Here is a 14,185-nt window from a genome sequence, read left to right as displayed (position 1 = left end):
GGGCAATTACTGGGTGTGTGCACTGGGTATAAGAGGGGGGAGATTATGAGGTGGGCAGATGTGTGTGTGTGCCTGGAGTATGAGGTGGGCAGCTGCTGACTGTGCCCGGGGTATGAGGTGGGCAGATGCTGTGTGTGCCTGGGGTATGAGGTGGGCAGATGCTGTATGTGTGTGTGTCCGGGGTATACAGTGGGCAGATGCTGTGTGTTTGTGTGTTTGTGTGTGTGCGTCTGGGGTATACGGTGGGCAGATGCTGTGTGTGTGTGTATGTCCGGGGTATACAGTGGGCAGGTGCTGTGTGTGTGTGTATGTCCGGGGTATACAGTGGGCAGGTGCTGTGTGTGTGTATGTCTGGGGTATACGGTGGGCAGATGCTGTGTGTGTGTGTATGTCCGGGGTATACAGTGGGCAGGTGCTGTGTGTGTGTGCGTCCTGGGTATACGGTGGGCAGATGCTGTATGTGTGTGTGTCCGGGGTATACAGTGGGCAGATGCTGTGTGTTTGTGTGTTTGTGTGTGTGCGTCTGGGGTATACGGTGGGCAGATGCTGTGTGTGTGTGTATGTCCGGGGTATACGGTGGGCAGATGCTGTGTGTGTGTGCGTCCTGGGTATAAGGTGGGCAGATGCTGTGTGTGTGTGCGTCCGGGGTATAAGGTGGGCAGATGCTGTGTGTGTGTGTTTGCGTGTGTGTGTGTGTTTGTGTGTGTGTGCGTCTGGGGTATACGGTGGGCAGATGCTGTGTGTGTGTGTATGTCCGGGGTATACAGTGGGCAGGTGCTGTGTGTGTGCGTCCGGGGTATACGGTGGGCAGATGCTGTGTGTGTGTGCGTCCGGGGTATAAGGTGGGCAGATGCTGTGTGTGTGTGCGTCCGGGGTATAAGGTGGGCAGATGCTGTGTGTGTGTGCACGCGTCCGGGGTGTGTGGTGGGTAGATGCTGTGTGTGTGTGCACGCGTCCGGGGTGTGTGGTGGGTAGATGCTGTGTGTGTGTGCATGCGTCCGGGGTGTGTGGTGGGTAGATGCTGTGTGTGTGTGCACGCGTCCAGGGTGTGTGGTGGGTAGCTGCTGTGTGTGTGCCCAGGGTATGATGCAATGTATCTTGGCGCTCTACCTGGTGCAATGTGTCTCGGCGCTCTACCTGGCGCAATGTGTCTCTGCGCTCTTCCTGGCGCAATGTGTAGAACGTGCTCTGCCTGGCGCATTGTGTATAACGTGCTCTACCTGGCGCGATGTGTGTAACGTGCTCTACCTGGCGCAATGTGTGTAACGTGCTCTACCTGGCGCGATGTGTGTAACGTGCTCTACCTGGCGCAATGTGTGTAACGTGCTCTGCCTGCTGCAATGTGTGTAACGTGCTCTGCCTGCTGCAATGTGTGTAACATCCTCTAACTGGTGCATTGTGTATAACGTGCTCTACCTTGTGCAATGTTTATATTTTATTTACCTGGTGCAATGTTTATATGTGCTCTACCTGGCGCAATGTGTGTAACATGCTCTGCCTGGGCGCAATGTGTGTAACGTGCTCTACCGGGCGCAATGTGTATAATAATGTGCTCTAACTGGCGCAATGTGTATAAAGTGCTCTACCTGGCGCAATGTGTATAAAGTGCTCTGCCTGGCGCAATGTATATAAAGTGCTCTGCCTGGCGCAATGTGTATAAAGTGCTCTACCTGGTGCAATGTGTATAACGTGTTCTACCTGGCGCAATATGTATAATGTGCTCTACCTGGTGCAATATGTATAACGTGCTCTGCCTGGTGCAATCTGTATAAGCGGAACTACTGTGTGGTGTAATGTGAATTGGCACTATTATGTGGTTACGCCCCTTCCCCATGAAGCCACGCCCCTTAAATTTTGCAGCGCGCCTTCGGCGCGCACTGCCTATGCTTTATTGTCTGGTGAGGTGGAACACCAATTCACTTTCTGCCTAAGGGCACCAAAATGTCTAGTTACAGCTCTGGTGCAGCCCCACAGCACTGTCACCCCATCCCCCCACCTTGCAACACTTTTGTAGTGTCCAAACAAGATTAAGATTAATAAGAACCTTCATTCCGATGGGACCCAGAAAAAGACCGGTAGGACCCCAATTTTCGAAAGTGAGGGGTCCCTGGGACCCACTTTTTTTTTGGATCAGCGCGATCACTGTATATATATATATATATATATATATATGTATATCTATATAACATTTTTATAACACAGTGCTGTCCTAGACCGGAGGTATATATCAGAATACTCGTACAATATATTCTGTAATTAGTACACTTTTTCTTAACTAACGCTGTCTGTATAGGGACATGTAGAATACTCAATTGTTTGTAAAGTCACAGTTGTATACAGGCGGCTTTACAAGGGTTAATGAGTCTTGGGCACCAATTTTGACACCTGAAATCAACAGATCAACAGAGGAGGGTCCCTTGATGTGGTTCATATGCAAGGGACCCTCCTCTGTTGATTTCAGGTATCAAAATTGTTGCCCAATTCTTGCAAAACTGAATCATCCGAAAAAGAAGCTGGCCGAATAAGAAGCTAACTTCAGCCTCGTCCTGGGCCACCAACCCAGGGCACTCCTGCAAGTGTCCTGAGGCAGCCCTGGGTGCCACGACACACCGTTTGAAAAACACTGGCGTAGGGAAACTCGTCACGCGCTGTGCCTGAACCTAAGCCTAGGGAACGAGGATGAGCAGCGTTTCCATGGAAACAGCACCTCCGGCTCTCCCCCGGAAGAAGTCAGTGCGGCTGTGCGATCACATCTCCGTCCCGCACTACATCTCCTGCTGTGCTGAGTTCCAGGGGAAGCGAGAAAAGGATCATTGGTTCCGCATTGCGGTGTTCGCACTGGGCGGGATGCTCAGCGGCTCACCCCGGGTCTGTGAGGGGAGTGTCTGCTTGTCACTGCGCAGAGGAGCCGCTGTCAGGTGAGGACGGCGTGTCCCGGTACACAGCAGCGCGGCGTCCGGTGTGAGCTGTGGAGCGCTGCATGCAGGCTGCACTGTCAGTGTCACACACTGATGTCTGTCCTCCTGAGTGACAGGCTCTCACTTCTACTGCTCCCCCATGAAGGATACATTTCCCTCCGTGTGTATGACTATGGGCAGAGTGCTTTGTATGCGACACATAGCCGGTCATATTTCATACGCATGACGTAAAGCACGGTGGCTAGTAGTGTCCTACACGCACTTGTGCTGCAGTGGGTTTGTTTTAGGGAGCCCTGTCTTAGTAATGAGCACGATGAAGGATAAATGGCTGTGTTGTAATGGCATCACTTTTACACACTCGCCTTTCACTGTCTGTCTCGAAGTTGTCATGCTGTTGTCTGCCATCACTGACCTGTATCTAACACTGATGTTAGACGTTCATGATGTAGACGTGGGTCTGAGTGTAATGACGTCGCTGTCAGGTTGTTGTTATTGTGAATGTCGTGAGAGAATAAGTATTGGGGGCGGGTGATTAAAGTTACACAGTTAAAAAGTAACTTTAATTACAGTTTCTTAAAAATAAAACACAAAAGTATGTATTCAAAGATCCCAGGTCCCGGTGCTAGAACAAAGGGGGTCATTCCGAGTTGTTCGCACGCAAGCTGCTTTTAGCAGCTTTACACACGCTAAGCCGCCGCCTACTGGGAGTGAATCTTAGCTTCTTAAAATTGCGAACGAAAGATTAGCAGAATTGCGAATAGACACTTCTTAGCAGTTTCTGAGTAGCTTCAAACTTACTCGGCATCTGCGATCAGTTCAGTGCTTGTCGTTCCTGGTTTGACGTCACAAACACACCCAGCGTTCGCCCAGACACTCCCCCGTTTCTCCAGCCACTCCCGCGTTTTTCCCGGAAACGGTAGTGTTTTTTCGCACACTCCCATAAAACGGCCTGTTTCCGCCCAGAAACACCCAGTTCCTGTCAATCACACTCCGATCACCAGAACGAAGAAAAAAACCTCGTAATGCCGTGAGTAAAATTCCTAACTGCATAGCAAATTTACTTGGCGCAGTCACACTGCAGACATTGCGCATGCGCATTAGCGACTAATCGCTCCGTTGCGGAAAAAAAATACAGAGCGAACAACTCGGAATGACCCCCAAAGTTCTAAAAGTAAAAATTACTCTCACTTGCAGCATAGTCATTCACACCAAAGCGCTAACTGGTCTAGAAACAAAGTAGCATACAAAAAAGACTACAATGACTGCACTAGTGGGTATTGGGGGTAATTCTGAGTTGATTGTAGCAGGAACTTTGGCCCTCATTCCGAGTTCGCTCGCTAGCTGCTTTTAGCAGCATTGCACACGCTAAGCCGCCGCTCTCTGGGAGTGTATCTTAGCTTAGCAGAATTGCGAACGAAAGATTAGCAGAATTGCGAATAGAAAATTCTTAGTTTCTGAGTAGCTCCAGACTTACTCAGCCAATGCGATCAGTTCAGTCAGTTTTGTTCCTGGTTTGACGTCACAAACACACCCAGCGTTCGCCCAGACACTCCCCCGTTTCTTCAGACACTCCCGCGTTTTTCCCAGAAACGCTGCGTTTTTTCGCACACGCCCAGAAAACGGCCAGTTTTCGCCCAGAAACACCCACTTCCTGTCAATCACACTACGATCACCAGAACGATGAAAAATCCTCGTTATGCCATGAGTAAAATACTTTATTTTTGTGTAAAATAACTAAGCGCATGGGCTCTGCGAACCTTGCGCATGCGCAGTAAGCGACTAATCGCAATATAGAGAAAATCGTCAACGAGCGAACAACTCTGAATGACCACCTTTGTTAGCAGTTGGGCAAAACCATGTGCTTTGCAGGGGAGGCAGATATAACATTTGCAGAGAGAGTTAGATTTGGGTGGGTTATTTTGTTTCTGTGCAGGGTAAATACTGGCTGCTTTATTTTACACTGCAATTTAGATTGCAGATTGAACACACCACACCCAAATCTAACTCTCTCTGCACATGTTATATCTGCCTCCCTGCAGTGCACATGGTTTTGCCCAACTGCTAACAAAAATCCTGCTGCGATCAACTTGGAATTACCCCAATTGGGTAGAAAAATAGTGACGTTACTTATGTACCTGTTCTCAAATAAAACAACACAGTTGTCTTCTCTTAAATAATTTATTCAACAAAACAAAATAACATATAAATGAAGGATATATTTAAGTAATAATGGAGATTATGCTCCTACCATGATAGAATTAGTAAAAGTAAAAATCTACCTGTTTGGAGACAGTTTGATTGAGATATATATTAGCTGTCAGCGCCAGTGGCTGTGCGCGCCCGAAAAACAGCAACATTTGAATTGCTCCGTCGGCTGCCATCTAGTGGCCACCGGCTCACAAAACACTTGAATTCCCCCCATAGAGGTGAGGAGCAGTGTTAGCCTTTTATTATGTAGGATATCACAGAGAACTCGCAAATGAAGTATGTCCAGATAGATAAATATATGTATTTAATACTCCAGTAGATTGGCCAAATGAATCCTCTAAGGGAAATTCTGTGCTCAGTGTGGTTGGGACAGTGATCTTATAGTGGGTATCCATTTATTCAATTTCTATATTTTTAAATATTTGCAAAAATTCTCTGTCTGAAAATTGTTTTCTTTGTTGTTTCATTTTTACACTTAGAATTTGTTGATACATTTTTAACAAGCTGTAATTTTAACATATTATTCATACTACAGGTGGAATTCAGTTGCTTGCTCCGACGGTTGTCAGTGCCAGGCACCTGCCAAAGCAATTCAATTGTTGATTTATTTGGGAACGAACAGCTGCCAACAACGGCATTCATCGCATTGTTGACCTCATCGTTTATTCATTCTGAATGTTGACATTCTGGTGTTGACTTTCAGAAAATTAACTTTTTGTGCCACTTCCATGCTAACATGTTTTCCAGTGCAACAAATAAAGTAGTGGGATTAACCACTACTATTCCTGGCGCTAGAAATTGATTGGTTATATAAAAAGTGTCAGCTGCCATATGAAAAGGTGGCTCTACTAAAGTCACAATATAAAGACAATAAGAGAAGAAAATATTCACTGCACTCGGTAACCACCAATGTAATTCTAAATAAAATAAATATAAAAATAGCTATATGTGTTTGCTCCTTATTAAATGACAACAATGCTTGCCTTTAATATTGCATAAATATCCTTTACTTAATTAGTAAACATACATAGACATACATCTATCTCATATCAAAGACAATAATATAAAAAAAAAAAAAAAAATCAAGTATAACCATTTGGTTATTCAATTATACAAGCCTGCGTGGGACTCCTGCTGACAGCTCAGTAAAGTGAAACTTATGTATCCATTTCTTGCTAGATAGTAACTTATGTTGCCAAATAGAATGTCTCTTCTAGGAAGGTAGCAATACACCGTGTTTTGCAGATAACTGTGGCACACTAAATGAAAATTAGTAGCCACTGTGTTATCACAAATCTTATTAGTTTAAAGCTTTTTGTCATGCATGGCGAGCAGTAAAACAGTTAATTAGTAGCTATAGAAGCTTATATTATAGTAAAAAGCTCTGATAATGTCGATATTATCTTAAACCATAAAGCTATACCGTTAAACACACTTTTACCATGGAGCCGCTGCGGCCGCTAGACTTAATATACACGCTACGTACTTTGTACGCTATTTGCGTACAGAGTCCCATACCTTGTACGGACTTAGCGTACAAACGCCGCGCTTGGGGTACAAAGTACACACAGCGCGCACACACTTTTGATATACTTTAAACCTTATTCGTAATGCAATGATATTATTACACTCTAAACCTTATGCAGCAAAGCACTGCAATGATGTTACACCTTAAACCTTATGCAGCGCTGACGGTACAAAGTACCCACAGCGCGTACACACCTTATCAATACACTTTTAAACCTTATACAGTAAGGTAATGTAATATGCTTTAAACCCTAGCAGAGAAAAGAGGACACAACACCGATGTGTAGTTAAACACTGGGCTCCGACACCTCAGCATATATATCTGGAAGGGGATAACAATACAATTTATACACTGCAATATACAACAGAGTAAATGGCTACAGTCAATGTACATACGTGAGAATATTCGCTTGCGCAACCTGGTCCAGTCCTCCGCTAATCAGGTAGATAGCGTTAAGAGTCTTCTGACCGGCCAGGCAGCAACAGGCTTTTTATACACTACTTCCAAAAGCAATACAATGGATACTGTAATCCCTTTGTCCATTGGACACAGAGATGCATCTTTACATTACAGGAGAGGTCATAGGTTGATTTGAAAAGGTGGGCGATGTCTTTCTCAACTGCTCTTGTGGGTGGTCTCCTCTGCATTCCCGCCGCATACATAATATACAGTAAATACAGTTTAAACCTATATTCTACTTCTGCACATAACTATACGCAGGAACATGCGATCTTCCTCTAACCAACACCGGAATGTTACCCTTAAAATACCCTACAGCTGGATACTAGACATCACCTTATAACCTTAGTCTGTCCCTTCCTATCATGCAAAGGTGAATCCCTTAGTCCTGGAATCATTTAAACTGTTGATACTTGCTGATGTGGTGCAGGGGGGCTATGTGTACAATGTGCACTATTTGGATTAAATATGTAATGTTTTGATAACCCTTTATGCGCTCACAAACTCCGCCGTAAATACCCATACCACGCGCAGGACCGCGGGAGCGATCATACGCAAATTGCAGATATGTGCACGCACGGTGGAACAAGTGCACGCGCAGCGGGCATGTGTGTGGTTAGTACAACTTTTGACAGCTCTTAACTGAATACTGACAAGCCTGCAACTGGCGTCCCACTCCCAATGCGGCTTTAATTCCAAATATATGGTCTTCAATAAATGAAGTAAGCGACCCGTATATTAAGTTACCCCTTGTAGTGCAGTTCTCAACAGATAGTACTATTTAGCTCGGCCATGCTCACCCTCTATTGTAGTACGGCAGTTCTGTCTCGCAGGAGGGTAGTTGTCCTCATCCGATATAGGGGTGTCCTCTGGGTTTGCCTATGGTAAAATTATTCAGTGTGCTGGCTACCTGGCACGGAGATCCATAAGGCTGTGAGGGGGTTGTGACATCAACACGTTTCGTCCAGTTGGCTCTCAGGACTTTCTCAAGATTACCCTCCGGCGAGACGGGACTGCCATACTACAATAGAGAGTCAGTGTGGCCACACTAAATAGTCCTATCTGATAAGAACTGTACTACAAGGGATAACTATTAATATATGGGTAACTTACTGCATTTATTGGAGACCATATACAGTACCAGTCACAAGTTTGGACACACCTTCTCATTCAACGGTTTTTATTTATTTTAATTATTTTCTACATTGTAGAAGGACATCAAAACATCAAAACTATGAAAGAACACATGGAATTATGTTGTAAACAAAAAAAGTGTTAAAATCAATTTTATATTTTATATTCCTCAAAGTAACCCCTTTTGCTTTGACGACAGACCGCGAGTAACCTCAACGCTGACCGCAAAGTTCCCACCATTGAAGATAATGGAGCGGCATAGTGCTATGCTTTGCGCCGTCTGACAGCTCAGACACGCACAGCCAATCAGGAGAGTGCCACGACGTGGCGCTCGCTGATTGGCTGAACGGACCCTCTGTGACAGGAGTCACGGGGGGTCCTGGCATTCGGGGAAAGGAGTGCCATGTGTAAACATGGGACCCCTATCAGTGCGTGGTCCGGCTTTTGGGTTTTATTTTTTTGCCAAGTATAATGAGTGAGTATAATTTTATTTTCAGGTACCCCATGGATTCTACATGGAGAAATGGACAGAGTCGGCGTGTCAACATAGGTAAGTATGTGTGTGTCGGCGTGCATGTATGTAATAAAGTTTTACTGTCACGGTGTGCGTGTACTGTTTTTATTTGGGTATTTTTTTGCAGTAGAACTACAGGTACTTGAGGTTCTCCAAGTACCAGCTTGCGGGGGTGGCTTGCTGGGACTTGTAGTTCTGCTACAAAAACAATATTCTTTTATTTGACACAAGGCTATCAGCCCCCCATCCGCAGCCCTTGGATGGGGGGGACAGCCTCGGGCTTCACCCCTGGCCCTTGGGTGGCTGGAGGGGAAGGGACACCTTGATTTAAGGGGTCCCCACTCCTCCAGGGTACCCTGGGCAGGGATGACTAGTTGGGGATTTAATGCCACGGCCGCAGGGACCGGTATAAAAGTGTTCCCCGGCTGTGGCATTATCTCTCCAGCTAGTGGAGCCCGGTGCTGGTGTCGAAAATACGGAGGACCCCTACGTCTTTTGTCCCCCGTATTTTTTGCACCATGACCGGACGCAGAGCCCGGTGCTGGTTGTAAAAAATAAGAATTTACTTACCGATAATTCTATTTCTCGTAGTCCGTAGTGGATGCTGGGGACTCCGTAAGGACCATGGGGGAATAGCGGCTCCGCAGGAGACTGGGCACAAAAGTAAAGCTTTAGAACTACCTGGTGTGCACTGGCTCCTCCCCCCATGACCCTCCTCCAAGCCTCAGTTAGGATACTGTGCCCGGACGAGCGTACACAATAAGGAAGGATTTTGAATCCCGGGTAAGACTCATACCAGCCACACCAATCACACCATATAACTTGTGATCTAAACCCAGTTAACAGCATGATAACAGAGGAGCCTCTAGAAAAGATGGCTCACTACAGCAATAACCCGATTTTTTTGGTAACAATAACTATGTACCAGTATTGCAGACAATCCGCACTTGGGATGGGCGCCCAGCATCCACTACGGACTACGAGAAATAGAATTATCGGTAAGTAAATTCTTATTTTCTCTGACGTCCTAGTGGATGCTGGGGACTCCGTAAGGACCATGGGGATTATACCAAAGCTCCCAAACGGGCGGGAGAGTGCGGATGACTCTGCAGCACCAAATGAGAGAACTCCAGGTCCTCCTCAGCCAGGGTATCAAATTTGTAGAATATTACAAACGTATTTGCTCCTGACCAAGTAGCTGCTCGGCAAAGTTGTAAAGCCGAGACCCCTCGGGCAGCCGCCCAAGATGAGCCCACCTTCCTTGTGGAATGGGCTTTTACAGATTTTGGCTGTGGCAGGCCTGCCACAGAATGTGCAAGCTGAATTGTACTACAAATCCAACGAGCAATAGTCTGCTTAGAAGCAGGAGCACCCAGCTTGTTGGGTGCATACAGAATAAACAACGAGTCAGATTTTCTGACTCCAGCCGTCCTGGAAACCTATATTTCCAGGGCTCTGACAACGTCTAACAACTTGGAGTCCTCCAAGTCCCTAGTAGCCGCAGGCACCACAATAGGTTGATTCAGGTGAAACGCTGAAAACCACCTTAGGGAGAAACTGAGGACAAGTCCTCAATTCCGCCCTGTCCGAATGGAAAATCAGATGAGGGCTTTTACAGGATAAAGCCGCCAATTCTGACACGCACCTGGCCCAGGCCAGGGCCAACAGCATGACCACTTTCCATGTGAGATATTTTAACTCCACATATTTAAGTGGTTCAAACCAATGTGACTTTTGGAACCCAAAAACTACATTTAGATCCCAAGGTGCCACTGGAGGCACAAAAGGAGGCTGTATATACAGTACCCCTTTCACAAACGTCTGAACTTCAGGGACTGAAGCTAGTTCTTTTTGGAAGAAAATTGACAGGGCCGAAATTTGAACCTTAATGGACCCCCATTTCAGGCCCATAGACACTCCTGTTTGCAGGAAATGTAGGAATCGACCTAGTTGAAAATTCCTCCGTCGGGGCCTTACTGGCCTCGCACCACGCAACATATTTTCGCCAAATGCGGTGATAATGTTTTGCGGTTATATCTTTCCTGGCTTTGATCAGGATAGGAATGACTTCATCCGGAATGCCTTTCTCCCTCAGGATCCGGCGTTCAACCGCCATGCCGTCAAACGCAGCCGCGGTAAGTCTTGGAACAGACAGGGTCCTTGCTGGAGCAGGTCCCTTCTTAGAGGTAGAGGCCACGGATCCTCCGTGAGCATCTCTTGAAGTTCCGGTTACCAAGTCCTTCTTGGCCAATCCGGAGCCACGAATATAGTGCTTACTCCTCTCCATCTTATAATTCTCAGTACCTTGGGTATGAGAGGCAGAGGAGGGAACACATACACTGACTGGTACACCCACTGTGTTACCAGAGCGTCCACAGCTATTGCCTGAGGGTCCCTTGACCTGGCGCAATACTTGTCGAGTTTTATAAACATGTGGAAGACTTCTGGGTGAAGTCCCCACTCTCCCGGGTGGAGGTCGTGTCTGCTGAGGAAGTCTGCTTCCCAGTTGTCCACTCCCGGAATGAATACTGCTGACAGTGCTATCACATGATTTTCCGCCCAGCGAAGAATCCTTGCAGCTTCTGCCATTGCCCTCCTGCTTCTTGTGTCACCCTGTCTGTTTACGTGGGTGACTGCCGTGATGTTGTCCGAATGGATCAACTCCGGGTGACCTTGAAGCAGAGGTCTTGCTGAGCTTAGAGCATTGTAAATGGCCCTTAGCTTCAGGATATTTATGTGAAGTGATGTCTCCAGGCTTGACCATAAGCTCTGGAAATTCCTTCTCTGTGTGACTGCTCCCCAGCCTCGCAGGCTGGCATCCGTGGTCACCAGGACCCAGTCCTGAATGTGCGGCCCTCTAGAAGATGAGCACTCTGCAACCACCACAGGAGAGACACCCTTGTGCTTGGTGACAGGGTTATCCGCTGATGCATCTGAAGATGCGACCCGGACCATTTGTCCAGCAGGTCCCACTGGAAAGTTCTTGCGTGGAATCTGCCGAATGGGATTGCTTCGTAGGAAGCCACCATTTTTCCCAGAACCATTTCATTGATGTACTGAGACTTGGCTCGGTTATAGGAGGTTCCCGACTAGCTCGGATAACTCCCTGACTTTCTCCTCCGGGAGAAACACCTTTTTCTGGACTGTGTCCAGGATCATCCCTAGGAACAGAAGACGAGTCGTCGGAATCAGCTGCGATTTTGGAATATTGAGAATCCAATCGTGCTGCCGCAACACTACCTGAGATAGTGCTACACCGACCTCCAACTGTTCCCTGGATCTTACCCTTATCAGGGAATCGTCCAAGTAAGGGATAACTAAAATTCCCTTCCTTCGAAGGAGTATCATCATTTCGGCCATTACCTTGGTAAAGACCCGGGGTGCCGTGGACCATCCATACGGCAGCGTCTGAAACTTATAGTGACAGTTCTGTACCATAAACCTGAGGTACCCTTGGTGAGAAGGGTAAATTGGGACATGAAGGTAAGCCTCCTTGATGTCCCGAGACATCATGTAGTCCCCTTCTTCCAGGTTCGCAATCACTGCTCTGAGTGACTCAATCTTGAATTTGAACCTCCGTATGTAAGTGTTCAAGATTTTAGATTTAGAATCGGTCTCACCGAGCCGTCCGGCTTCGGTACCACAACAGTGTGGAATAATACCCTGTTCCCTGTTGCAGGAGGGGTACCTTGATTATCACCTGCTGGGAATACAGCTTGTGAATGGCTTCCAAAACTGCCTCCCTGTCAGAAGGAGACATCGGTAAAGCCGACTTTAGGAAACGGCGAGGGAGAGACGTCTCGAATTCCAATTTGTACCCCTGAGATATCACCTGAAGGATCCAGGGGTCTACTTGCGAGTGAGCCCACTGCGCGCTGAAATTCATTGAGACGGGCCCCCACCGTGCCTGATTCTGCTTGTAAAGCCCCAGCGTCATACTGAGGGCTTGGCAGAGGCGGGAGAGGGCTTCTGTTCCTGGGAACTGGCTGATTTCTGCAGCCTTTTTCCTCTCCCTCTGTCACGGGGCAGAAATGAGGAACCTTTTGCCCGCTTGCCCACGAAAAGACTGCGCCTGATAATACGGCGTCTTCTTATGTTGAGAGGCGACCTGGGGTACAAACGTGGATTTCCCAGCTGTTGCCGTGGCCACCAGGTCTGAAAGACCGACCCCAAATAACTCCTCCCCTTAATAAGGCAATACTTCCAAATGCCGTTTGGAATCCGCATCACCTGACCACTGTCGTGTCCATAACCCTCTACTGGCAGAAATGGACAATGCACTTAGACTTGATGCCAGTCGGCAAATATTCCGCTGTGCATCACGCATATATAGAAATGCATCTTTTAAATGCTCTATAGGCAATAATATACTGTCCCTATCTAGGGTATCAATATTTTCAGTCAGGGAATCCGACCACGCCAACCCAGCACTGCACATCCAGGCTGAGGCGATTGCTGGTCGCAGTATAACACCAGTATGTGTGTAAATACATTTTAGGATACCCTCCTGCTTTCTATCAGCAGGATCCTTAAGGGCGGCCATCTCAGGAGAGGGTAGAGCCCTTGTTCTTACAAGCGTGTGAGCGCTTTATCCACCCTAGGGGGTGTTTCCCAACGCACCCTAACCTCTGTCGGGAAAGGATATAATGCCAATAACATTTTAGAAATTATCAGTTGTTATCGGGGGAAACCCACGCATCATCACACACCTCATTTAATTTCTCAGATTCAGGAAAACTACAGGTAGTTTTTCCTCACCGAACATAATACCCCTTTTTGGTGGTACTCGTATTATCAGAAATGTGTAAAACATTTTTCATTGCCTCAATCATGTAACGTGTGGCCCTACTGGAAGTCATATTTGTCTCTTCACCGTCGACACTGGAGTCAGTATCCGTGTCGGCGTCTATATCTGCCATCTGAGGTAACGGGCGCTTTAGAGCCCCTGACGGCCTATGAGACGTCTGGACAGGCACAAGCTGAGTAGCCGGCTGTCTCATGTCAACACCTGTCTTTTATACAGAGCTGACACTGTCACGTAATTCCTTCCAACAGTTCATCCACTCAGGTGTCGACCCCCTAGGGGGTGACATCACTATTACAGGCAATCTGCTCCGTCTCCACATCATTTTTCTCCTCAAACATGTCGACACAAACGTACCGACACACAGCACACACACAGGGAATGCTCTGATAGAGGACAGGACCCACTAGCCCTTTGGGGAGACAGAGGGAGAGTTTGCCAGCACACACCAGAGCGCTATATATACACAGGGATAACCTTATATAAGTGTTTTTTCCCCTTATAGCTGCTGTATTGTTAATACTGCGCGTAATTAGTGCCCCCCTCTCTTTTTTAACCCTTTCTGTAGTGTAGTGACTGCAGGGGAGAGCCAGGGAGCTTCCCTCCAACGGAGCTGTGAG

The 14,185-nt window shown here is 47.0% G+C and overlaps 1 protein-coding gene across 3 annotated transcripts in view; it reads left to right on the top strand.

The window, feature by feature from the left end:
- Nucleotides 1-2,530: 2,530 nt before the first annotated feature.
- The window catches only part of USP30 (ubiquitin specific peptidase 30), a 206,043-nt gene continuing 194,388 nt past the window's right edge, over nt 2,531-14,185 (top strand). The window contains exon 1 of one of the 3 annotated variants that reach the window (XM_063913255.1): nt 2,531-2,918. In XM_063913255.1, coding sequence (XP_063769325.1) covers nt 2,680-2,918 — 239 coding nt within the window. In that variant the 5' untranslated portion in view covers nt 2,531-2,679. Of the gene's footprint in view, nt 2,919-2,980; nt 3,079-14,185 lie in introns of those variants that run through there. The other 2 variants (XM_063913254.1, XM_063913256.1) reach the window with 2 other exon arrangements.

Source organism: Pseudophryne corroboree, chromosome 1 (assembly GCF_028390025.1).
Source record: "Pseudophryne corroboree isolate aPseCor3 chromosome 1, aPseCor3.hap2, whole genome shotgun sequence".
Classification (NCBI taxonomy): Eukaryota; Metazoa; Chordata; class Amphibia; order Anura; family Myobatrachidae; genus Pseudophryne; species Pseudophryne corroboree.
Note: the sequence above shows the minus strand (reverse complement) of the source record. Positions and strands in the feature narration are given on the sequence as shown.